The 27,815-nt window shown below is 43.7% G+C and overlaps 1 protein-coding gene across 6 annotated transcripts in view; it reads right to left on the bottom strand.

The window, feature by feature from the left end:
• The window catches only part of Mak (male germ cell associated kinase), a 47,764-nt gene extending 23,863 nt beyond the window's left edge, over positions 1–23,901 (bottom strand). For 5 of the 6 annotated variants that reach the window (XM_085831152.1, XM_085831154.1, XM_021180902.3 and 2 more), the window contains exons 1-6: positions 23,822–23,901; positions 14,916–15,258; positions 7,785–7,839; positions 6,875–6,996; positions 3,648–3,727; positions 1,696–1,828 (exon numbers count right to left, since the gene is read on the bottom strand). In XM_085831152.1, coding sequence (XP_085687278.1) covers positions 1,696–1,828; positions 3,648–3,727; positions 6,875–6,996; positions 7,785–7,839; positions 14,916–15,016 — 491 coding nt within the window. In that variant the 5' untranslated portion in view covers positions 15,017–15,258; positions 23,822–23,901. Of the gene's footprint in view, positions 1–1,695; positions 1,829–3,647; positions 3,728–6,874; positions 6,997–7,784; positions 7,840–14,915; positions 15,259–23,680; positions 23,798–23,821 lie in introns of those variants that run through there. The other variant, XM_085831153.1, reaches the window with a different exon arrangement.
• Between the last annotated feature and the right edge of the window lie 3,914 nt (positions 23,902–27,815).

Here is a 27,815-nt window from a genome sequence, read left to right as displayed (position 1 = left end):
ACACCTACTTCCTGACTGCGGTTAGTGGGGCTGGCTAGAAATGTAGAGAAAATGTCCGTGTGGCTTGAGGTAGGTCTTCATATGGATAGTCGGGAAGGTAAGTGCCCTCTGAAATAGTCAGAAAGAGCCATGGACAAAGCCATCAGGTGTGTGAATGTATCCACATGCAGGTTAGGAAAGGAAAGATGGAGAGATTGTCCTTGTGCATGGGGTTTTTAACAAATCACATGGAAAATGTTCATGCTATCATTACACTTCCTCACATGGATACTACTATTTTTAATTTACAAGAGCAAAAGCAAGCAGCCCCTGCAACAGCCCTGCCCCCAACACTCACCAGCTCAAGCCATCTTCCTAAATATGACACAATTCCACTCTTTGTGTGTGTGTGTATTTCCAAGATAGGGTTCCTCGGTGTAGCTCTGGCTGCCCTGAAACTCACTGTGTAGACCAGGCTGACCTCGTGTACATATAGTGTTATCTGCATTCACTAACTTTTCAAATGCATACACTGCCTGGGACCCTGGTGTGTTCTGGTCTGCACGATGCCAGCAATGATGGCCGCTTGTGCTAGACAACAAATGCCAGTATTTTGTATATATTCATTGGCTTCTCTTGAGAAGCAGAAAAGTATGTTTTTTTTGTTTTTTAAACTAATATATTTTGTTTGATTTTGAAGACTATTGTTGGGATATTTCCTTCAAAAACCAGTACTCCTAATTTCAAGACTACTGTTACAAAGCATCACAACTTGAGGTGGTGCAGGCCCTCAATCCCAGCATTGGGGAGGCAGAGGCAGGCAGATCTCGGAGTTTGCAGCCAGTCTGTCTGCTCTACATAGTGAGTTCCAGGTCAGCCAGGGCTACACAGAAACCCTGTTTCTGGATATTTGTCTGTCTATCTCTCTATCTATCTATCTATCTCCCTTCTCCCTTTCTCTCCTCACTGATCCCAACATCCTATCTCTTCTCCATATATTATTTTGTTTATAATAATATATCACCATAAGATGTATGTATACACTTGATTTTACAAATATACATACAGGAAAATTCACTTAAGCCCACAACTTGCTAAACTTTCCACAAATAGGACACAATCATAGGTCCAACAGCCAGATCAAGAAATGCATGCTATGGGTACCTCAAAGGCTCATTCCATCACCACTGTGACATAAACTCACAGCTTTCCCTAGCCTTGCACTTTATACACATGACTGCATTCAGTAGAAGGTCTTTTTCAGTGTGGCCTCTCACTCTCAGCATGACCTCTGAGAAGTACCATGGTGCTGTATGCCATGGTAGACTGTCCCTTTATCCTGCTGAATAGCCCTCCCTTGGGTGGGATGCCCTAAGGGCAATTGGGACTGTGACATTGATTTTGGTAACTCATACCATCTAGCTTATTTGTGCCTTGGCTCTCATGGGGCAGAGACTTCTCTCTGCTTTGTTCTCTCTGCCTTGTGTTTCTAATGCCTACCCTAATGTTTAGCACATAGTAGGTCTTCAGTGTTATTGGAAGGTTGAGTGAATTATTTTTCCTTCTTTTGTTTCGTTAGTAGAATTCTTCACTAGCCAATTCTTCCCTCTCTGCAAAGAATATAAAATGTCTGCTTTTTTAAAAAATACCCAATATGGCCCCTCTGGAAAGATAATTAACTGGTTCAACATAGGAAAACTTTGACATAAATGTTACCATCTGGTAGACACATAGTCAGTATATGGTGGCTGTGATCTTAATTCTCTTGCAAGTCCAAAATCAGCAATCTTCACCAGCTCTGGGCCCATGCAGAGCAAGTTCTCAGGTTTCATGTCCCTGTGAAAAAAGCCTGTGCAAGCAAGAGAGGAAACCACACTAAATAATCATGTTTATTATCATCATCGTGCAACTCATTGCTTTATAGAAATATGACTAAGTCCTCCTATTAGCAGCACAGAGCTAGGGGAGGAAACACTTTCTGGGGAAGAAGAAAAGGGGTGTGGGAACTTGCTTGCAAAATAATTTAGGAGAAGGTTCACATGACATGTAAGATCATTAAAAATAACTGCTAATTTGACTTGTATTTTTAATTTTTGACTTCAGCGGGTGTGTACAAGGAATAGATACTGACACACTGTGACTGTCCCCTGGAATTTCTGCAACCATATGGAATTTGGATGTATTGTTATCACCACTGTGTGACAGACATGAAGGAAGAGACACAGATAGAAGCTTGGCTTCGGTCAATGTAGTTGGTCTCCTTACTGCTATTATTCTGCGGCTTAACACGAGATTCCCTGAGATTAATCACATATTTGAAAAGTTCATTGGACAAAAGAGCTCCATGCATTTGAACTAATCTCCTCATTTATTTAACAGTTCACTTTCCCCTGGTGGCTAAGTCTTTGAAAAAGCCAATAATGAAAGTGCTCATTATTACTGAGTCTATATAAAATAGATGGTCAGTTACAGAGGCTGGTGGGCGGCCCAGCAGGAATGGGGCAGGCTTCAGGAAACCAGGAAGTCTTTCCCTGTGAGTCAGCTTAAAGGGAATTCTTCCCTGAAGTGGGCTCAGGCACTGGCTTCTGAAGACCCCACCAAGGAGGAGAACTTTGGTTTGTACCAAAGGTCTTTTGTGGAGGTCTGAGACCCAGCCCTCTGGGTGTCAGCATTTTTAACCATTGCATACCTAGGTGCAGCAATACCATGACACAAACCTGCAAACCTTTCCCACTAAATACCCAAATGGCCAGTGATTCTAGCCAGACATTCAATAACACCAAGTGTTTCAGATGTCTGAGCTAATAATTATCTTCACTTGGTGGATATACAAAATCACATAAAATAAACCAGTAAGAGATTCATAGAAAACAAATACCAGCTTCCATTCTACTCAGAGAATAGATGTGCAAGCGCTAAGGACAACTGTAAGACAAGCACACATAGGCACTACACATTATTTAAATCCCTGTGAGCAGTCATGCTTGATCAAAGGCTTCTAATCCTTTCCAAAAGAAGTTTGAAGGGGAGACTGTCATTGAGAGAACAGAAAGGAAACAGGTCCAGAGGGGAAGCCTGGTCCAGAAAGCATCCCGCACACAGCCAAAAATAAAATAAAATAAAATAAAATAAAATAAAATAAAATAAAATAAAATAAAAATTCACAGCACCTTCTGCCCAAACAGAACAGCAGAATGCTGCAGAACAACAAAATCAGCTGTAACCTGAAACACCACTGCCCACTTCCAGCAGCACGAAAGTGCCAGCAACACTCAGGGTTTCTCCAAGATGGGGTCCCCTGCATCCCGGCATCATTACCACCATGGCTGCTGCTCTCTGTGCCATGCATCTGAGAAAACTGGTTACTTTCAACTTATTTCTAGAAAAAGAATTCGTTCCCTAACCTGCAGAAACCCTCATGAGTCAGACTTTGGTTTTTTGTTTTTGTTTTGTTAATGTTTCTCTAGTTGAGTTTAGGGGAGGGGTATGAGACTGGTGACCAAACTTCTAAAAGGTCTGTTACAGATAATGTACAATTATAAAAAATCATAATGTTTAGATGACAAAGTCAGACATAACTCAGCAGGAGACACAGTATTATTACTATGTGTGGTCTTGATGACACCCTATGGACATAGACAGGAAAATGAGACTGCCAAGAAACTCACCGTGTTTATGGATAAATGCCAGCCCCTGTAGTATTTGATACATAATATTTCTGATGACTGACTCAGGGAACAGTTTGTTTCTGGAAGAAATGAATAGTCTGTTAACCAAGCAAAGCTGAAGAAGGCCGATACTCCTGGTGCCCTCCCTGGTGGCTTCTATTGGCTAAATAATGAATAGAGCTGCAGTGCTAACTGCTGTAGGTTTAAAGGTGAAAATAGTGATTTTCCTTGTTGTTTTGATGTTTCAGAAAAAAAACTCAAATCCAACAGCCAGTGCCTTATACAAATATTCAGGAGTTAAAAACCTACGCTGTAACAACATGATGTACTAACCAGAACCCCGGAGCTCTTGTCTCTAGCTGCATATGTATCGAAAGATGGCCTAGTCGGCCATCAATGGAAAGAGAGGCCCATTGGACTTGCAAACTTTATATGCCCCAATATAGGGGAATGCCAGGGTCAAAAGAATGGGAATGGGTGGGTAGGGAAGTGGGGGGCGCTATGGGGGACTTTTGGGATAGCATTGGAAATGTAATTGAGGAAAATATGTAATAAAAATATTAAAAATAAAAAAAATTTAAAAAAAATAAAAAAAATAAAAAAATAAAGGCCTAAAAAACAATGGCCAGCTACCATGTACTTAAATCTTAAGCCATGACAAACCTTTCTTCTTAAAACTTGAATATTTTAGATATTTTATTATGGTGATACAGCTGACAAATATACCAGTTAAAAAATTTATTTTCCTGTTTCAAAAATACCTAGTGTAATCACTTTTTCTGAATTTATTACTCCATTTTCTTGTTATTATGCTTAATAACCTAAATGAATATATGTAAAAAAAAAAGAAAAAAAATTATGTCAAATATTTTTAAAAGAAACCTATGTGAGATATAATGTATTACATTTAACATATTACATGTTTTACTACATTTGTTTCCTTTCTCTGTCTCTCTCTCTTTGTCTCTCTCTCTCTCTTTGTGTGTGTGTGTGGTATGCATGGTGTGTAGTATATGTGTTGTGTGTATGCATTTATATGTGTGACACATGAGTCGTGTGGTGCATGTGTGTGATGTATATGTGATGTATGTAGGTCCTATGGTGTATGTTGTGGTGTGTGTAGGGGTTATGTGTAGGAAGGACAGTGGGATGGAAACCATCACTTTGTGCATGTCGCATGCATTTTTCCTTCGAGCTCCATCCCTCATAGGTTCACCAAATCTACCTGTGCTTCCTGACATCTGCTTTTCTTGAATCCTTGTTTCTACTCTTCCAGTTTTGTCTTGCTGTATTTATTCTTTATTCTTTTGTTGAATGAGCCATATTAGTTTAGTGTATTTAATAAATAACTTTATTTTCTTTAAAAAAAAAAAAAAAAAAAACCTACGCTGTCCCAGTAAGAGCAAAATACCCTGGGAGAACTACCAAGATCAATACACAACTACTCAGGATTTGAGAATAAGACCTGCATGTTTTAGGTCCCTGTTGTTTTAAGACAGGGTCTTGCTGTATAGCTCAGGCTGGCCTTGAACTTACTACCTACTTGCCTCAACCTCCCCAGTTTTGGGATCCCAAGCTTGTACTACTATGACCCGGCATGCTCCAGTTCCACACTGAATATTGATACAATCCAATAAAAATACAGTTAAGAGCTACAGATGAGAGTCATGTTTAATTTTGCCAGCAGCTACATTTAACAAAAAGCAAAGGAAACAGGAAACATTAAACTTACTTAAATTTATTTTTAACTTTACCTTGACTATTGTATAAAACTATCAAAAGTACATATTTATATAAATATAAAATATAAAAATGCATATAATGTGATGTGTGATAATATCATGTATGTATGCACTATATAATGATTAAATCAGGTTAAGTATTTATGTTCCAAAGACTTATCATTTCTTTATGGTAAAAACTTCAAAATCCTTTTTTCTATGTTTCAACCTAGGCAATTTGTGATTTTTACCTATAACCATCTATTATTACACCATAGAAACTCCAGAACTTTTTACTTCTTAAAAGCTATTTTTGGGTCTTTCCCGTCTCTATCTTTCCACTTAGTTTAAAAAATGCACTAATTTCAACATACAATCGATGTGAGATCTGGACTTATGTAGCCCAGGGTATCTTTAAAGGTGCTACATAGCTGAAGATGACTCTGTCTTTGGGTTTTTCTTCCTCCACCTCCCAAGTGCTAGGATCACAGGTGTAAAGTTACCATGTCTGACTAATATAAAATCAATTATATTTTTTCGTACTAAGTTTACAAAACTTGGTGTACTATTTAATTTGTATCATAGCACAGTTTATTTTGATAATTGTAAGGGCTCAAAAGTCATATGAGGCCTGCGGCTACTACCTTAGATGTGGCACTTAGATAATGCCCTTGGTAAGTCCCGATGATGACTAAATTAAGGGTACAAAAGTTAATTTGTCAGGCCACCAACTAAAATGATCGATGCCTGAATATTAAAGTGAGGATTTCCTGTCAGCTGGTTAAGTTTTATGACTCCTGCATCTCTGATGACTTCATCAGGTAGCTTGTGGCCAGCAGGGTGGACAGATGTGGGTGTATATTCACTTGCAGAGGCCAGAGGTCAGTGTTAGGTGTCTCCATCCATCGCTCTCTGCCTTGTTTCACTGAATCAGGAGATCGCTTGTTGGCCAGACTGTTGGACAAATGAGGTCCAGAGCCCCGTCTGTCTCCCTCCCCCATGTCAGAGTTATCGCCATCCACCTGCCTTTCCTGTGTGGTTCCTGAGGACCAGAGCTTGGCTTCTCATAGCCACTTAGCTGTTTTCCCAGCTCCTGGCTTGTCTCTTCTTGAGAGCTATTATTCTATTCCTTTTTTCATTTATTCACAACTCTTTATAAGATGCTTGAAAGGGCAATAAAGACAAGGTCCTCAGCCTTGCCTACAGTCAGTTCTATTCTTGAGCATGAGGCTGCTGATTCATGATAAAGGGGAGGGGTGATTGGACGTTTGTATGATGCCTTCGTGTTTGCTGCCAAGGAATTGCAGTGCACTGGAGAGTGGGAGTGATGTCACAGCTGGTCCTTCAGTGTTGAATGCTACGATTTGATGAGATGACAGCATCAGCCCATTTAAATCTACCTCTTCAAGTTATAAATCAGCTCACCATCAAGGGCAAGGCACCGAAAGGGACTCATGGGGAAGAAACAGCAGGGAAAATAATCGTTTTCGTAAAATAAAGACATACCTGTCTTTCATTAGCTGATAGAGGTTTTCTTTCATATATTCAAATATAAAATAAAGATGGTCATTCTCTCTGATAACTTCTTTTAGTTTAATCACATTGGCATGATTGAGTTTTTTCAGGGACTGTAAAACAGGACAGCAGTATAATTCTTAAAGGACATTTAAAGACCTTATTGATGCTAGGTACCTTGGGTACCTGTCTATTTCTTTTAGATTCCTAAATACATTATGTGTTAAGATCTATATAAATTTAAAAAGATCTTGGGGCATTCATTTAAAGCAAACAGTAAATGTTTTAAGCCATGAATGTTAAGTGGAAAGGGGACCAAGCAACAGCAGCTGCTAGTCGGTCCCTTTCCCATTTCTAAGGCAAGTCTAATGTTTTCTTCTTGACTTACCCATGTCAGGCACCAGGCAAAATATCTAAAAATCTCACCCAAGTCACACAGTGTAAAACACAGGGCAGCGTATGCCATGATTTAAATGTGTGCTTTTCCGTTGAGGGTGTGAGTTTTGAAGTCATCTTTAAATAGAAGAAAGCCTTGTTTTCTGTTCCCCTCTAACACAGGAGTGAGGGCTTCAGGAATGTAAAGGAAAGGAGTGGCTGCGGTTATCTTTAGGATGCATTTCAAAGAGTCTAGGACAGCAATTCTCAACCATGGGTCACAACCCCTTTCAGGGCTGGCATATCAGATATCCTACATATCAGATATTTAGATTATGATTCACAACAGTAGCAAAATGACAGTTATGAAGTAGCAATGAAGTAATTTTACGGTTGGGGGTCACCACAGCGTGAGGAATGGTGTTAATGGGGCTGCAGTGTCAGGAAGGTTAAGAACCACTGTTCTAGAATGATCTTGGTGGCTGCGCTCAGATACGGTGTGCTGCTGTGGCCTTGGCCTCTTTACCTTAACTTCTCGCAAGTTCATACACTCATCCCAAGAATAGAACTTTCTCTTCATCCTGAAATAGACCAGGGGACATTTAGTGTTCGGGACCGAAGGCTGAAAGAAACGAATTTCACAACCTCTGGTGCTCCTGAGTGTGGCTTCGCTTTAGGGAACATTCTTCCTCCTAGAAGGAAATCCTCTCCTCTCTGCTCCCATCTCATGGCGCCAGGTCTGGCCCACCATCCTGCTTCGACACCATCATGATGGCCCGGGCTTCCTTTCTGAATGATTTCCTAACCAATTTTAGTCAGTTTAATTGTGATTTTTTTAAAAGTGTGATTTTCCCTCGCATGTTCCCTTTCTTTTTGCAGCTTAAGAGATAAACACCAACAGTAAACCTCAGAGCTGGGGTAGAGCGAGAGCTACAAAGTTTGGTAGCAAACTCAGTTGAAGGATTTGTCCTGACAATCCTTTACATTACTACTGCAGTTTTGGGTAAGAGACCAGAAAATAATTTAAACCAGGGAAAGAAACAAAAACAAAACAAACCATGAGTGATCCAAATTTGGAGAGAGTGGTCTTTTTCCTTTTCCTTTCCCCCTTCCCTCTTTTCCCCCCTCCTCTTTTTCTTTTCCCCCCTCCTCTTTTTCTTTTTTCCCCTTCTTCTTTTTCTCCCCCCCTTTCTCCCCCTCTTTTTCCCTTTTCCCTCTCCTCTTCTCTTTCCTCTTCTCCCTGTGCGGTCAGGGTGGTGGGTAGTGTCTGACCCCACAGCCTTTCACATTTTGCCCTTTACTTACCTTCTCCCCATTAGAGAGAGCAGAACTCTGTTTAGCATGATAAAGTCATTCATTCTACTCTGCATACAGCAGATAGGCTGTATTTTTTTGTGTGTGAATGGATTTTTAGCTATCAAAAGGAACAGGGGACAAGAACAGCTCTGTGCTAGGCAAGGAGGTGTCTGCCAGCACTTGGAACAGAGGTGGGCAGAGCTCTGTGAGTCTGAGGGCAGCCTGGTCTACATAGTGAGTTCCAGACAGCCAGGGCTACATAGTGAGACCTTGTCTCAAAACAAAACAACCTTCCCCCAGACCAGACCAGACCAGACCAGACCAGACCAGACCAGACCAGACCAGACCAGACCAAACCACCCTGTGATGTCCTTGATCATATTTATTAGTCTGACTGTGTGATAGTTGGTCTTCACAGTCAACTGCATTTAGAACCACCAAGAAAACACACCTTCAAGTATGTGTATATGAGGATGTTTCCAGAAGGGTTTAATTGAAGAAGGGGAAAACACATCTAGAATGTGGGTGGCCCCAACCCATAGACTGGGATCCTGGGCTGAATACAAAGAAAATAAAAATGAACTGAGCACCAGAGTTCATCTCACTCTACGTCATAATAGCCGAGGTATTAATGTCTAGCCCATCATCACCACGCCTTCCCCAATATGACGGACTGAATCCCTCCTCCAACCAAGAGGCAAAAATAAACCTTCCCTCCCTCAGTTGCCTTTGTCGAGTTTTTTTTATCACAGAAAAGAGACACTGATACAATCTACGGATGGTTTGTGGACCACCAGGAAACTCAGAGTCACACCATTAACTGGGCTAATTGCTATAAAGCAGGGCGGCATAAAGTTATAGTGCACATAGGAGAAACCCGGCATGGGATTGACGGCTAAAGGGAGGTCAAGGAGTGGCTGCACAGCCTGGGCGCAGAAACCCGGCATGGGATTGACGGCTAAAGGGAGGTCAAGGAGTGGCTGCACAGCCTGGGCGCAAATCCTCGCTCAGCTGCCCACAGATGCACGGCCTTGCATGGCCTCTCCATGGCTCAAACGCCTTTCCATGAAGACATGCTCCTGTACTACAAAAGCATATTGAAAACTTAGAGGCTATCTTTATTTTTATGAATTACCTTTGAGTCATAAAAAGACATGAAGAGTGCCAATGCTAGTATTTGAAAAGTATCCTTATGGGATTAGAATTCGTTTAGACTCATTGAGGCTCCGTAAGGAAGCTAATGAAGTGGCTTAATGAGCTCCAGAACTTACCCAAAGGTTACTTCTCAGGGAGACGGGTTCCTAGAAAGTTGCTACTTTTCAAAAGAGAAATCAAATATTGTGGCTTTAAAGTAAGAATCGATTCTAATAAAGCCATATAAGAAAACCAGTTTAATAAAATGACTGTGCTGTCCCATAGTGCACCTAGGAGACACTGATTCTTTCCAATTCAACTGCAGAAGTCTAAAAGTATGTTGAGATTGGTGAGATGGCTCAGTGGGGAAATTGCTGCCACGTCTGACAGCTGGAGTCAGAGGCCCCTAGACTAATGTGGAAGGAGGAAATACCTGACTCCAACTGTGGCATACAATAACACATGCAATATATTTTTTTAAAAAGTATATGGTCTTCAGAACTCAGGTAAAAGCATACCCAAGTTAACTTTCATAATTCAGTAGACACTGTGACTTAGCTCTGACTTGTACAGTCTTAACTCTTCTCCCAGGCTTATTAACATGGTGATTTCTTTGCAATAATATCTCCCTAAGGCGACACGCTCCCGCCCATGGATAAATCTGCCATTCTCCCTGGCCCATCTGTGCTGTCTTCACATCCTTGTGCCCACTCTAGCAAAAGGGACTGTCCTAATATTCTGAGTTAAGCTTTCCTTTTTCTTTTTCTCGTTAATATCTCTCAATATTTTCTTTTTTCTTTATTAGATATTTTCTTTATTTACATTTCAAATGTTATCCACTTTCCTGGCTTCTCCTCCAAAACCATGATATGCACTCACTGATAAGTGGATATTAACCCAGAAGCTCAGAATACCCAAGATACAATTCACAAACCACATGAAACTCAAGAAGAAGGAAGACCATGGTGTGGATACTTTGATCCTTCTTAGAAGGTGGAACAAAATACCCATGGAAGGAGTTACAGAGACAAAGTGTGGAACAGAGATTGAAGGAATGACCATCCAGATACTGCCCCACCTGGGGATCCATCCCATATACAGCCACCAAATCCAGACACTATTGTGGATAGTGTCAGCCAACAAGTGCTTACTGACAGGATCCTGATATAGCTGTTTCCTGAGAGGCTCTGCCAGTGCCTGACAAATACAGAAGTGGATGCTCACAGCCATCCATTGGACTGAGCACAGGGCCCCCAATGAAGGAGCTAGAGAAAGTACCCAAGGAGCTGAAGGGGTTTGCAGCCCCATAGGAGGAGCAACAATATGAACTAACCAGTACCCCCAGAGTTCCCAGGGACTAAACCACCAACCAAAGAAAACACATGGTGGGACTCACAGCTCCAGAGGATGTAGTAGAGGATGGCCCAGTCGGTCATCAATGGGAGGAGAGGCCCTTGATCCTGTGAAGAGGCCCTTGCCCCAGTGTAGGGGAATGCCAGGGCCAGGAAGTGCGAGTAGGTGGGTTGGGGAGCAGGGGGAGGAGGGAGGGGATAGGGTTTTTTGGATGAGTTAAGTTTTCTGTTTCAAGTGCTTTGTGGACTTTCAGTTCTAAAGATCTGCAGCTCCTTCCCTGGGGTTCATGACTTTAGGCTCTGCCCACTCCTCTGCCGCATTTCCTCTCACTACTCTCAGCGACTCAGCTCTCGAGATGCCCTAGAAATGTTCTTATTTGTTTAAGTCTTCTTCCTTCCTCCTTAAAATAATAACAGCAACACTAACCCATGCAGTCCACTCTCGATGGAAGTGGTTTTCCATCTGCGGGTTGTGACCCCTTTGGAGGCTGAATGGCCCTTCCATGGGGGTCCCCTAAGACCATCTGCATATCATTTCTATCAGCACGCTTATATTACAAGTCATCACAGTAGCAAAATGACAGTTATGAAGTAGCAACAAAAACTGGGGTCACCACAATATGAGGGGCTGTATTAGAGTCTCAGCGTTAGGAAGGTTGAGAACCACTGGTCTATGGGAAGCCTTCTATGATAGTTTGCCGGCATTAGCCACTGTTCCCAAGACTAATCTTCCCCTCCCCTCCCCCCCCATTTATGTTGTGACTTGTAATTTGTTAGCAATATGTCTATCTTGTCATCATTTTGTCATGAGCACATATATAGTAAGCGTGCAACAATTAACTGTGCTGCAGGAAGTTTTCCTCTGTGAGGCGTGTGTGTGTGTGTGTGTGTGTGTGTGTGTGTGTGTGTGTGTGCGCACAGTAGCCTGTGTACTATGTAGCTTATGATGACCTTGGATTTTTTATCTTTCTGCCTCCTCCTCCTAAGTGCTAGGATTACAGGTGTGCACCACCACACCCACTTTGTATATCAGATGAAACAGGGCCTTGGGTATGCTGGGTAAGCTCTCTACCAACTGAGCTACATCCCCAACAGAGGCGCACAAAGACTTTTTTACTATGTGAGAAAAATAAATCCCTATATGTTACTTTGGTTAAGCTTTTAGTGTGTTATTTGCCAAAAAGCATTCTATATTATGGTTTCTTCTCTTCCCTCAGTGGATCTGACTTCTTCTAGAAGGCGAGTCCTCAGTGCTCCTGAGCCTTTACTTTGGTCTCTCACCAGAGACCAATCATCATTGTAGGAAGCTAAAAGCCAAAAACAACCACTGCTTTTTCTCCCTAGAATAAATAATATTTTGTCATCTTAAAATCAAAAGATGGTAATCTTCCATGATGCTACAACACCCGGTCCCCCATGTTAATCTTCTATCCAAAATCTCCAAAACCCAAGGCCATGAAGAGTATTGTGTCTCTCCTTCCAGGCCTTTAGAGATATTTTTATGAATGAGTCTGCTTGTGCATGCTAATATGTTCTTTGTGTAGCTGACGAATTATAATCCACATGTATGTGCACGTACATAAGTTTGTTTCTGTGATTCCGCACACCTCCTTTCTTCTGCTCTGTCTCTTTGAGCAGTTAGTATCTCTGACCTGATCCAGATGAGGAAGAATGGCAGCAGCTATCTGGCATGAAGAGGGGCTTTCAGGGCCCCGCTTCTGGCCTTCCCCGCCATCCTGATAAGTTATATAGGCTCCATCACATGATGGGGGTCTCTTTTCATTCCTGTTTGCTAAACATGTTTTTAAAAAACTGATGACTAGGCACTAAATTTCCCTAGGTCAATTTAATAACCTTTCATTCTTATTAGCACATATTATATGCTTATTTGGTAGCAAAGGGCAGTTGGAGATTTATTATAAAATAATGCCATCATGTATGTGATGTTTCAGATAGGGACATTTAGGAGTACCCGTTAAAGCATTTATCTTTTAGATTTTCACTCTTTAGTGGACTCTGTCTCCAGGTCTAACCTCGGGAAAAACCAGCTGCAACGTCACCAGCATGCTTGGGATACCTTCTGAAGAGGCCCAGGTAGGGAGGAAGGGAGAGTGTCGTCCATAATCAGCACCAACGTGACACTCACACTTACAAGTCAGGCTGTGTTAGAGTCACAATCCATGCATTAAAGTCCCAGACCCCAGAAGTTTATATATCTCTGCAGCAATATTTGAGGAAGTCAAGTTAACATGAGGTCACTAGGCTGGTCCTGATATGACAGGCATTCTTACAACAACTGGACAGAGACTCAAAGAGAGAGAAGAGAGTGGTTGGCAAGCCAGGGAGAGAGGTCAGAGCAGATGCCTTCCTCATGGCCTGTAGAAGGATGCACCTCTGCCAATGCCTTAGGGTGTGAGGACTTCTAGGATCTAAAAGTTTATGAAAATAAATTGGCTATTTAGATCTGGGTGTGGTGGCACACTCTTGTAATATAAGGGAGTGGGAGTGGATGCAGGGGTATTGGTTTAAGTTCTATCAGTGAGTTCAAGGCCAAGAAGGCACGAATGGATGGATGGATGAACGAATGAATAAAACTGGGTGTTATTTAAGCTGCCCTGTCTGTGGAACTTTGTGGAATGGAAACTATACGGCCTGTTATGGGATGAATTGTGCTTCCTCACTCCTAAATTCCTATGCTAAAGTCCTAATCCCTCAAATTGTGACCAAGTTTAGAAATACGATTTTAGTTTTATTTGTTTGCCTGAGTTCTTTGCTATTGTTACTGTTTTGAGACAGTGTTTCCCTAAGTAGCTCAGCCTAGCTTTGAACTCATGATTCCCCTGCCTTAGCTTCTTGTGTGCTGAGTACCATTGTGCTCAGCTGAGATAGTCTCTGAGAGGTAATTAACATGCGATGGGAAATGCAATGGGATTTTAAAGAGATGACCTATTTCTATATGTCCTTATCAGGAAAGGAGACCATCACACACACACACACACACACACACACACACACACACACACATCTATCTATCTATCTATCTATCTATCTATCTATCTATCTATCTATCTATCTATCCGACACACACACAGGGAAGAGCATATGGACACACAGACAACCAGCTACGGGCCACAGAGAGAGGCATCAGGGGCCAGCCCTGCTGATGCTCTCAACTTTGATTTACTGTCTTCAGAAATAAATGGCTGTTTAAACCACATAGTCTACCAGGTAGCCATATCAGACTGAAATAGGGAATCACACTGAGAGAGGATCCTTCAGCCCAGCCAGGCTTCTGACAACTTCAGCCCTGGTCTATCTCTGGGCTATCTCGTAAAACTTCAAGCCAGAACCACTGAGTAGCCGCTTCTTAGTTCCTGATCCAAAGAAATAGTGTGGATTAAGAAATCCTAGCCTCATTTTAAACGACCAGACTTCAGGGTACTTTGTTATTTAGCAAAAATATAATAAATCAAACAAGTAATAATTAATGGCTGATTCTATTTACTTCCATTTATACTCAGGAAAATAGCATATTTCTTTCAGAATTCAATTTGACAAGTCCAACCTTATTCTTAAAGAATCAGTAAGTTCTATTCTGTCCCCATGTTTAAACTTAAGAAACATTCACCAGCTCCAGTTTTCTCCCAAATGTATCGAGCACTCAGACTTACTTGGTTTATTAATGCAATATAGACTTTCCTTCATGTAAGTGTATTCCTTTTTTGGTAAATCTATTTTTTTCTAGAACAGTGTTTCTCATCAGTCGAACTACCTTGTGGTCTTGACTGAACCTCACTTCCTGATGCTGCAGGTTCTCAAGCAAGGGAGAGCAAACACCCGAGCTTTGCCCAAACCCCACAGTGGGACGCACACACCTCTTGATTGCCACCAGCTCCCCAGACTCATTGCTCTTGCCCATCAGTACACTCCCATACGTGCCGTCTCCCAGCTGCTTCATGGTTGTGTATCGGTTCATCTTGGGAAGAGGTATTCCAGCAGAGCTTGTTGACGGAGATCTCTTCCTTGTCCAGTAGAACTCTAAATACTTCTTTAATGTGTGGTCCTCCTCCTTTTTTTTGTTGTTGTTGCTACACTGGAGACAGGCTTGTCATCATTAAACACGGCTCCTCCTCAAGATCAGGCAGGCTCCTGAGACACAGCAGTAAGGAAGCTGGCAAAGAGACACTTCGTCCATTCTTATGGACACCCTGGGAAAAACTGAAGCAAAATGTTTTCAGTACAGAGTCCCTGCAACACATTGACTGACTTCGTAGACTCATAAAAATTAGAGCTGATATAGAGGTCATTGTTAGAGGTCTTTTGTGCACCGTGGAAGGCAGTGCACATACAAGAGCCTCACAGACAGTTGGATGCTTCCCAGCCCCTGCACTGGGTGATCTGCCCATGACTGTTCAAGGTGGGATTACTGTTTTGTGGGATTCTCTTTTTACTCTCTATAATCCACGCTGTTTCAAAGGAACCAGGGAAAGAGCAGACAGCTGAACCACATCCATTCTTTGAAGCAATTTTTGAATTACTTCATTTAGTATGCTAAATTTAAAGTGTATTATTTATTTAAAAATCCCCAGTGGGTTACAGCTGTCCAAATTTGGCAAGGTAAATATAAAACAAGCCATAGAGAGAATAGTAACATATAGGAACTTCTTACTCACTTAAATAACATGTCACTATCTTTTACATTAAACCAAGAAACATTTAAGTGTAATTATGAATACAAAGAAATAGGAAACACAAACCCTTTTAACATACAGGCATGTGAGGTAGGCAAGCACAGAAGACGTTAGCCTGGGACTCGATTTGGCTTTGGGTTATACACACCCACCCTCTCCTGTAATAATGCACTCGGTGGCCCCGTTCCTTCACCTGCACATACTATGCGCCCAGGTCCCTTTCTAAATAACACACCTAGTAAAATCAGAGCCCCCCCTGAACCCTCTGGCACCAGGTCACATGTACTTCCATCTCTGGATAACAGTGTAGCTTTTTCCACTCCCTAGTAAAAAAGGAAAAAAAAATCAAATCTAACAGTTTCTATTCTACTTAACTCTATTCCCAACATATACTGACTGGGCACAAAGAATAGAGGGGCTGATGTGGCCCGAAGCGGTGTGCATGTGCAGTGATGCAAAACTGTGTCCTCAAGGGAACTTTTAGGTGACTACTTACCATCTAAAGCTCATGCATATTTGGGCATGCATGTGATTATAATAAGAAACATAATGGGGAGGGGCAGGCACAACAGACAGAACGAATACATGATCTAAGCTACCCATCAAAATTGAGAACCATGCCAATGTTGCCCCATAGTCACCAGCATCTCCTCCTCCTCCTCTTGAGCCCTGAACAAGTTGAGTCCTTGAGCAACCCCCACTCACGAAGCTCAGTCAACCACAACGCTGGACCCCTCTCTGATCCGTAATCATGATTTGCTCTTAGTGAAGTGACGTTGCTGTTGGCAAGTCTGTGTGAGCTCTCACTGTCAATGCTTTGGGTAAGAAGCCAAGAACCAGGAGACACCCAACCTAGACCCCAACTCGTAGATATGAGCACACACATGTGGTTATTTGGGAATATATGTGATTGCACGGGATGGGATTTAAGGGACACATCTGCCAAGCTGTGAAGTGCTGCCTCTCACTGAATTATTGAGTCTGAGTTAGAGGACTGGGGATTGGGGTTAGAGACGCAGCAGCTCCGGAGGCAGAGAGCCTGCCGAGCACGCTCAGAGCTCTGGGCTGGATCCCCAGTACCAGCTGGTGCGGGCACCAGGAACCTCAGCACTCGGGAAGTGGAAACAAGAAGATCAGCAGTGCAAGATTACTCTCCTCTCTCTATACAGCACATTTGAAGACAGGACACAGGAGACTCAGTCTCCAAACAATCAAACAAACAAACAAACCAGCCAACCAATTAAAAATGGGACCAAGGCTCAAATCTGCACCTGGCTTCCAAATTCCTACATAATAGTTTGAAAACCTTTTGATGGATGATAACAACTAAAAGAAGGGCAGTCCAGCTCTAAAATGCTATGAAACTATGAATATACACCTTTAACATGATTTATTATGGACCCGAAAGATGGCTTAGTAGGTTCAGGTGATTGCTGCCAAGCCTGATGACCCAAGTTCAATCACTGGACCACGGACCTATGTTAGTGGAAGAAGAGAAATGATTCCCACGAGGTGTCTCCTCCCCCCACCTCTCTCACACACGCACACACATAATAAAACTATTTATTTGTGGTACAGGGCATTGAACACAGGGCCTTGCATGTGCTAGGCAAACACTCTACATCTGATCTACACCCTCAGCCCGGAATATGTGTTTTAAAAACTTTGAACTTCTCCCACTAACAGGTCAGCTTTGTAATTATTATAGCAAAAAGAAAAGCAAAAAAAGGAAAGAAAGAAAGCAAGGTCATGGTGGCTAACAGACACGTTTTCTCTTGCAACTGTGAGTAGAGCAAAACAAGAAAAACAAAAAGCTTGGCCGAATGACTGCTTTTCTCACAATTTCTTTGAGATCACCACTGCGCTTTGTCCTAACAACACGTGGCTGGCATTAAGATGACGTGGATCCGGTAAATAAATGGCATGCGTCATCCTGTGGCAGTGTCCTGCATCCTCTCACCAATGACAGCAGGGTGCTCGGAAACCCCTGCTCATGTCTTTGCACAACAGAAATCCCAGGGAACTTTCTGGAAAGGAAAGGAACTCAATGATTTGAGGCTTTCCATCTTCCAGGTGTTCGAGACGCAGAAACAAACCCGTGAGGTCCCTGAAAGTCATTACGTCCTTCATCGTCGACAAGGGCTTTCCTCGAAATGATTGCTAGTCTTCACTGAAACTAGTATAGTCCGTACTTTAGCCAAGAAATAGAATTAACACAGAGCAGGAGGGTCCAGTTCTGCCCTTCCTGTACAGAATCTGACAGCCAGCCCCTGACTGGCCACGCCCCACATGTGATTTGTCCTGACCAATAAACTATGAAGAGAAGCAGTGGGGTCAGGGATGCGACTGTCCCAGCAGGCTGCTGTTCAGCGTGGGTCCTGGGGTAAAGAAGATAAGCAGAATGGGGACAGTGCAGCCAGTCAGGGATGGGAGAGCGAAGCAGGCCTTGAGGTTGCATCATTTGTCGCTAGAGTAACAGTGATCCACAAATAACCCAGCATCACTATAGCTCTCTGCTCATCCAATCAGGACCTGTAGTATCATTCCTCTCGACCCGCCCCCCCCCCCACAACCTCCTTCAGTACAGAGTCCTGAATGCAGTATGGTTCCTTACTGCATTTAATGGTCAAGTGGCTGTAGAGCTTTCAAGTGAGTTTTTCATTAAATAACTGGAATTTACTTTTAAATATTATTTAATATTAAATAATTGCTTTATATCTTTTTTTTTTAATTTCAAAAATACAGACATGTATTAAAATAATCCAAGAGGCAGAACATAGCTCCAGACCAGGACCAGGTGCTCTCCTAGGAGTGTGTGGGGACAAAAGTGATTTAGGTTTTAAATGTTTCAGAACTTTGGAACGTGTACATATCCAGGTGTTGAAGTAGCTTAACGATGGGGCCCAATTCTAAGCCTGAACTATATGAATGTTTTGTGTATACCTTTGTGTATACCTTTGCCACATCGTTTGCAGGTAACTTTATGCCGTGCTTTAGTGAGCGCGAGGTTTCAGTGTGTCACGTGGCTGTCACATGAAGTAACTTATGCAATTTTCTACTTTTGGGATTACAGCCTAACACAAAAAAATGTTAGGTTTTGCAACATGATGGACTTCCTATTTCTGGATTTGTTGCTCAATTTACAGTTATTAAGCAGTCAGATGAGAACAGTATTGACATACATAGATCTAATAAAAATTCATCAACATGTATGTGAAACTCTTAAGAGAGTATGGGATTCAGACATTTCCACATTTCAAAAAAGCAATATGGCAGTCACATCTATGTCACCGATCCTTCAAATAGCATCTCCACGTACCTGTAGACAAATATATGGAAAGTATAAAGAACAAAGCAGACAGAGAGGGGAAGTGCCTCCTGTCATTTGGCTCCTACTGTTACAAATGAATCTACACAATTTTACTTTAAAATTTTCATTTTTCCAAGCTCGGTGGGCTGAAAAACCACAGCTCAGGGTGCACTGGAAAGGTTCTGTGGATCTCACAGGCTCCAGTAGGTCTTGGTTTTATGACTGAAAAGAGTTTTGTGGTGCTTGTCCTGTTTGGTGCCATGTGCTATGATTTAGCAGTTCACAGACTAACATACATTTGATTCTATTCCAGTTACTTTTGCAGTTGATCACAGCACTTCAGATTGCTGCCCTGTCTTCCCAGCTACCCACCCCCCCCCCCGGGGGGCACCTGCCTGTCTTTTGAAGAAATCAGTTCTTAGAGGTTTATCAATCCCTTCTGGTTAAGTAGCAACACGGAACATTTATTTAGACAGAAGGCTGCATCACAGCCTTCCCCCTGTTAATAAGAATGTAAAACAAACCCATGTGGAGTTGAATAAACTGCTTATGATCAACCAGAGAATAAAGGACAAAGTCAATCTGATAATCAACTTAGGCTTGAAAGTCTTTGTTTTCTGAGTATGATATCTAACTTATAGCCTCCATTCTCTGGCTTTACGGTTGCTGCATTTCAAAAAGGAACAACCGCTTTGTTCCAAAGCTACACTGCCTCTGTACCATAGCTCAACAATAAGATTCCTGGAATATCAGTATAAGAACTGTCAGTGAACAGAGGCCTGGGCTTTAGTGGACAGAGGGCTGGGCTGTCAGTGTACTATGGACTGTGGCAGTCAGTGAACACGAGCCTGTAGCTGTTAGTGATAGGGGCCTGAGGCTGTCAGTGGACAGGGACCTGAGACTGTCAGTGAACAGGGGCCTGAGGCTGTCAGTGGACAGAGGCCTGCAGCTGTCAGTGGACAGAGGCCTGGGATGTCAGTGGACAGGAGCCTGAGGCTGGATGTGCACAGGGGACTGAAGCTGTCAGTGGACAGAGGCCTGGGATGTCAGTGATAGAGACCTATGGTGCCAGCCACTCTCTACCTTGAAACTTGGAGTTGCACCTAGATCATCCTGGTTTCTGGAAAGAGATTAAATAAAAAGTTCCCTGAAGCAGTGAGGAGAAAGAAAGACACTAGAACCTTGAAGGTTAAGGCAGCAAAAGTCTAAATAAAGCATTGTCATAAAAAATAATGAAATTTTGGAGCTGGAGAGATTGCTCAGTGGTTAAGAGCACTTTCTGTTCGTGCAGAGGACCCATGTTTGATCCCCAGCCCCGACATGTCAGTTCACAGCTCTGGTTACAGGTTGCATACAACACAGAGCCATACGTGCAAGCAAATCACTCATAGGCATAAGATAAAAATAAGCAAATCTTTAAAAGTTAAAGTTTGGGAGGCATAATTCTGGTCTACGCTGGTGTGGGCACTGGAGAATTGGCTCCATGAGCGGTGGGCACTGTTTCCAAAGCATGAGGACCTTAGTGTGGGTACCCAGCATGCACAGGAAATCCTGGGTGTGGTCACACGTGCCTGTGACCCCTGGTTTGGGAAGCAGGAGAATTTCTGGTGCACACCAGCTTCCAGCCTAGTCCAGATTCAGGTGAGAGACCTGTCTTATGGGGAGAGTGAGAAATCCGGACACCTGGCCTCCTCTGGCCTCTGCACACTCACCATGCACACGGACAGAATGGTGTGATAGACACACCCTTTTACTCAATTATTTTCTTGATAATGGCAAACAGAGCCTAAAGCGTTGGGAGCATGAGGGGGAAGAGTCATGGAGGTGGTGCTGAGGAGGGACACACTGCTTTAGAAGGGACCAGAAAAGGCAGTGCTAGTGAGCAAAGATGTAGGGGGGAGGGGATGGGCTTAGGGCAGCAGTATCCAGGAGGGAGAAGCAGAAGGTAAGACTGTGCCTTTGCTAAGCAGCAAAGCCCACTTAGCGCCCACTTGAGAACCTGGAAGATGAGCCATCTTCCGAGACCACAACTCACACCGTCAACTACCGGCATCACCACCTCCAAGGGGAGGACCACCCTGCCTACTTGTGCCTGGCGCTCACAGTCAGCGGACCACCCACCCAACCATGGCTCTCTGCTTTGCCCTCGAAGCTGGAATCATTTTTGATGAAGCTCTTCTGTGAACTTAATTTCTTAGGCCAAACTAACCAACCTCCGAATAAGAAATGGAAACGAAAATTCTATTTCGAGGACGCTGGTGGAAGAGGCTGGACCTACATCTCAGAGATGGTCAGCAGGGATCATAGCCATGTCTCAATGGCGTGTTTGGGATGAAGTGAAGATGGTGCAGATGTCAATGGATAATGAAAAGGACAGATCCATGAGAATCGGCCAGTTTGAAACCTTACCTCCTCTTTAGGTAAAACATGCTTACGTCCTATGCTTCCTGTCAAATACTTTAGAAAAGCTTCCCCTGAGTCATACTAACTATAAGGTAAATAGTTTTTTCCGGTTGGAAGGTATTTCCTGTTCCTTCCATCCTCTGAAGATATAGAGACAATGGCTCAATGAGAGGCGGCATAGCTGTGAAGGCAGTGCGTGTGCGTGCGTGTAGACTAGAGATCAACCTCTGGTGTCCCTCAGGTTATGCCCACTTAGTTGTTTTGAGACAGGGTCTCTCACTAGTTGAGGGCTTGCCAATTGGGCTAGGCGGGATGACCACTAAGATTCACCTGTCTTTGCCTTTGAAACTGCAAAAGTGTGCACCACCATGTCTGGTGGTTTTGTTTGTTTTCTGTTTGTTTGTTTTCACATGAATTCTGTAGATTGAACTCAGGTCCTCATGCGAGTCTGAGGTGGGGCGAGCACCTGCACATTCCTGAAGGTAGAAATCAGTATTCACTGATTGCACTCAATAGCTACTTTACCAGCATTGCACAGCAAGCCCCCAAACTGATTACGACTCAATAAGCAGCGCATCTAACCCAAGAAAAAGCACAGCCACTGCCCATGGGTGTGTGTCCATCACACACACAGCAACAGTGCTGTAAACTAGTCATGTAACCCAACTGGTAAGGAATCGGGATTTACGAGGGCTCACTCACTGACTTTCACGCAGGTTAGACAAATAAATATTCCATGCTGACCTTAAAAAGGACGATCATTCGGGGTCTCAATCATAGAGCCTTGATTAAATATTCATTCTCTCGTACTTACTTTCATCAAACTGCACCATCAGTGCTTAAATGCAGTTACTGTAAAATCTCAACTAGCTAATAAGGGATTTAAATAAGATTAAAAAGGATTATGGCGGAGGGCAGATGGAGGGGAAAATGTGCCTGTCAGTCACCCAACAGATAAAGTCTGGCTAGGTCTTAGAAGAACACACCATCAGAACATTTCAAGGCTGTCATTAACTCTGTGAACGAAGCTGCAGCACTGAAAAACTGTGCATCAGCTAAAAACAAAACAGAACAAAAGCAAAACAAAACAACGATTCCGCTTTGCTCAAGTGGCAGGCAAGCTTACAGAAATCAAAAGAGAGATTATTGAAATGGGAAAAGAACAACCCGTCGCTCCCTCCTTCCCCTGCCCCTCTCCAGACTGGACCTTGAGTTAGGTTAGCCACTCATAGCTTTGCATTCTGGGTCTTTCTGCCTTCACCTGCTAAGTGTTAGGACAGGTGGAGCCACCACACCAGGCAGAAAAAAAAATTCTGCCTCAGACTGTAAATCCACAAATGTGCAAACATTCAAAGATTGTTTAAAAATTAATTAATGGAAGGACCAGCACGGAGAGATCTAAGAACAACAGCCTGCTTATGGTCAGCTCTGTGGAGAGGGCATGAACCTCCCTCCCCCATCACTGCCCATAGGTTGGCAGGAACTTCGGCGCCTGCTACAACTTCTACTCCACTGGTTAAACAAGTGATCTCTATAAGAATCCTTTACCATTTCAACAAATGACGCAGTGACAACAGATGACATTGCACAGTGACATGAATCCCCCTTTCTTGAGCTCCATAGCTGTGCCTACATTAAAGGCCCAATCCGGCAATAAAGAGCCAGCTTTGTCTGGTGTGCTCTGATCCTTCGGGGCTAAGTCAGCAGGAACAGATGTCATGGGAGTTAGGGGCAAGGGATTCTGACCATGGAGGTAGGTCTTTCGGGATTGAAGAGAACACCTAGGCCACCCCTCTGTGCCCTGCCTCAGCTTTCACCTGCACGCAATCTGGAATGCACACCAAGAAGAGCTAGAGTTGGACCTTCTCTTTCTCTTCCTTCCATTTCCACTTTGTAAGATCTGAACCCAGTTCGCTTCCCCCGCCCCCCATCCAGTCTCGCGCTTCGCTGCTAAAAGTAGTTTCAATGCACCGGTGAGCACCCTGTGGATGTGTAGGGGATCCGGGGCACCAGGCTTAGGCTAGGGGAGGACAGAGCCAAGTCCCAGAGAGCCCTAGGGAGCCCGAGAAACTCTGGAGAAGGCCTGGGGGCCTCTGGGACTCCTCCGAGCTCTAGGGAGCCCGCGGGAACCTGGGGAGCTTAGTTAGCCCGGGGAGTCAGGCCCTTGCCCACGTCCACTCATCCCCCTCGCCCGCCGCTCTGCCCTGGGACCCTCCTCCCGCCCGCCCGCCCATACCGGCGTCCAGGTCCCGCCTCCTGGAGGAGAGTAGCCCTGGCTGGTCTGGGTACCGAGGCCACATGCCCGGCGGCTTCAAAGCTCAGGTCGGGCTGGGTCCCGCAGCCTACTCGGGATTACCCGCCGGCGCCGGCAGCTTACCTCGATCGCTCCCTTGTGAAGCTCCAGCGCCGTGTGTGTTTCGTATCCTAGGAAACGGCCAAGGTGCGCCACCCCGCGCGCCTAGCCCGCTCACGCCACGCCCACGGAGGGCGGGGCCGAGCGGACGCGACACGCCCACCATCGTGAGCCTTGCTTTCGCGAAGGCGGGATTCAGGGAACCTGGCTAATCTAGTCTGCTTGTCAATCTTTTTTGGTTGCTGTGTTTTTTTAAAAAATTATTCTTGAAACATTTTTATTATATAAGTGTCCACTTGAAGCTGTGTAAATTTATATAATTTACCTCTATAAGAAGGACTTCCTAGGGCTGGAGAGATGGCTCAGTGGTTCAGAGCACTGACTGCTCTTCCATAGGTACCGAGTTCAAATCCCAGCAACCACATGGTGGCTCACAACCATCTGCAATGAGATCTGACGCCCTCTTCTGGGGTGTCTGAAGACAACTATGTACTCATATACATAAAATAAATAAATAAATCTTAAAAAAAAAAAGAAGGACTTTCTAGATAATTTTTTTTGGTTGGCTTTTGCAATATAGAAGTAAGGTAATTCAGATCTTGTTAGGAAATATATTGAAACCGACACACTAGACTACTGCACTGTGACCTTGGATACATAAGACTTAACACATTGGGTGTGTGCTAGGTCCCTTTGTTCCACTGGCACAAAGAAGCAACACTTTACCACCACGAACAAACCCTACGTGACTGCAGTTTAGGAACTAGATTTACGCCGGGTGTGGTGGCGCACGCCTTTAATCCCAGTACTTGGGAGGCAGAGGCAGGGGAATTTCTGAGTTCGAGGCCGGCCTGGTCTACAGAGTGAGTTCCAGGACAGCCAGGGCTACACAGAGAAATCCTGTCTCGAAAAACAACAAAATAAAACAAAACAAAACAAAACAACAACAACAAAAGAACTAGACTTACAATTAATATGTCAATCAAGACAGGAACTGATACACAAATACTGGACACTTTAAAATTGAATAAACCACTCATCAAATACTGTAGAATAAGCTAAGTCCACCTTTAGAGGGAAGTGTTTAATCCGATGTGACGTAATTTGCATAGTTTGCATGTCACATGGCTTTAATAAGTAAGATGCTGAGTTGTGCAGATGAGACATTCATTATGAAGCTGGGACAGGGACAAAAAGCTAAACCACTGGGGACGGAAGGGAAGTAACAGTGGAGATATCCGTGAAAGTACAGTGTAATCATGTCGGACAACCAGGACGTGGAGATCTGAAGACAGCAAGAAGAAAAATAGCCAATGTTCACAAAGAGAGTGCTAACTCTTGAAAATCACGGTTTTCTTTTATTTTTGAGATTATAATATAAGTACACCCTTTCCTTCTCCTTTCTCCCCCAGACCCTCTCACCTAAGCCTCCTGGCTTTCTTTCAAATTCCTGGCTTCTTTTCTTATTGGTTGTTGTTACATGCACATACGCATACATGTGACTATTTCTAAATAATACCTGCCCAGCCTTAGGTACTGGAGTTGTGTCGTAGATGCAACCACTGGACTGGGTCCTGGGTCCCACAACTTTGTGTTTATTTGGCTGTGTTTTTTTTTTTTTTTTTTTTTTTTCTGGAATGGTCTCATCTGTTGCAAAGAGAAGTTTCCTTGATGAGGGGTGAGGACTCACCTGGAACTTACCATGTAGCCCAGGTTTGCCTAGAAAGGAGAGTCTCGATTACTTTTTCCAGAACTCAGTTGGCTTGCCCCTATATTTTGGTTTTCCTGGGATTTATTCTGTTAACCAGGACGTGGAGATCTGAAGACAGCAAGAAGAAAAATAGTCAATGTTCACAAAGAGAGTGCTAACTCTGTTAAGTTTTGATTCATTAAATCTGGTTCTCAGGCTGTGCAGCCTGGGAGAGGCCTTGTGCTTGCTTGGTGCGCATGTTCTATTGACTGCCTTGGTACGGTAAGACCAAGGAGACAAAATTGTGACAAATGAGCAGACGGCAGTTAGTGTGGAGCGAGAGAAGGGGACACTGGTGGCACCGAGAAGAGCCAAGGGAGCCCCGAGTCGGGAGCAGAGAAGAAGAAACAGTGGCCTGTCAGGGATAACTTGTTAGGTGCCACGGGGAAGGGGGCCGAGGAAGATAAACTGACCCTATCTCAGCTTATAGTGAAGCAGGGAGTTGAAGTAAAAAGTACGTTGGGCAGGCCTGGCACCTTTAATCCCAGCTCTCAGGAGATCGAGGGGGGAAGATTGAGAGTACTGGGCTAGCCTGGGCTACATAGTGCCTTAAGCCTGGTAGGATGATGTATGTCTATAATTCCAGCACTGAGGAGGTAGAGACCGGAGGGTCAAGAATTCAAGGCCAGCCTCAGCTACGTAATGAATTTCATGGCCAGTCTGGGGTACATGAGGTCATCCATCGATAACATAAGACAAAATACCCCCTCAATTAAAAAAGCCCAAATCAAAGCCCCAAAGCAAAACAATAACAGCAACAACAAAGTAAAACAAGAAAAAGCCAACATTCCATCAGCGAGGTCTTGCTATGGGGAAGCCTACCGTTCATATGAAGCATGTATCAGTGGACAAGGAAGAGCAATGAAAATGAGATGGTGTTTGATGGCTTAGAGCATGGCAGCAGCTTGGAGCACTGCCGGAGCATCTGCCTGAAACAACCCTAAGGCTTAAAGCACGGCTTCATCCCATTGGTGCCACAGGAAGAACAGAGTCTCTAAGCATTCACCAGTCCTGCAGAAAAGACAAAGCTGGCCAAAGGCAAGGCCCACTTCAACACAGCAGCCAGCAGACCAAGGTCTGAATGAAATGAGATTGCCCAGGAACCGTGGCTGGGGACGTGCTCAGCCAGTAAGTTCGTGGTGCCTGCATGACAACCTGAGTTAGGCTTCTTAGACCTCACACAAAAGCCAGGTGAGGCAGTGCAGGTCTACAAACCCAGAGCTGCTGCCTGGGATGGGGGTGGGGAGTGAGACAACCAATTCCTGGAGACCCTGGCCAGCCGGTTTAAGGAGACAGTGCACTCCAGCTCAGTGCGACCCCTGTCTCAAGAAAAAAGATGGAGAGCAAAAGAAAGACAACTGACATTAAGTTCTGGCCTCCACATATGCACTCAGTGGGTGAATATACTCTCTCTCTCTCTCTTTCTCTCTCTCTCTCTCTCTCTCTCTCTCTCTCTCTCTCTCTCTCTCTCATTCATACACACAGAGACAGACAGACACAGAGATAGAGAGACACACAGACACACACACATATTCATTCATACACACAGAGACAGACAGACACAGAAATAGAAAGACACACACAGACACATGCACACACACACACACACACTCATACACACAGAGATAGACAGACACAGAGATAGAGAGACACACAGACACACACACTCATTCATACACAAAGAGGCAGACAGACACACAGAGATGAACAGACACAGAGATAGAGAGACACACAGACACACACAGATGAACAGACACTCACAGATACACACACACAAATACACAAGATACACAAACACACAGAGACAGACATACACAGACATACACTCAGATACACAGAAACAAACACACACAAACACAACACACACAGTGACACACACACAAACACACATAGACACACACACAAGTACTCAGACACATACAGACACACACACATAGGCACACAGACACAGATACGCATGCATACATATACACAGACACATACATGTAGACATTTTACCAACAATGGACGTAGTATAAATGAACTTCTAAGGGCTATGCTTTGAGGTAAGGAATGAAACACCAGGAGAGAGGGTGATGTAATAATAGGTTTAGTTTGGTGTTGGAAATCATGGATTAAACCATCTGGTAGCATTAGCTCTAGGTAACAATACAGATCTGGGGACTGAAGATTCTTGTAGCGTTTACAAGTCTCTTAGGTGTGAATGGTACATTTCAGGGCCACGGAGGAGTTCCCTTGCCCCAGACTTGGAATTGGCAGTTCCCCTAG

Source organism: Mus caroli, unplaced genomic scaffold (genome assembly GCF_978045245.1).
Source record: "Mus caroli unplaced genomic scaffold, Mus_caroli_1 scaffold_15, whole genome shotgun sequence".
NCBI lineage: Eukaryota > Metazoa > Chordata > Mammalia > Rodentia > Muridae > Mus > Mus caroli.
Note: the sequence above shows the minus strand (reverse complement) of the source record. Positions and strands in the feature narration are given on the sequence as shown.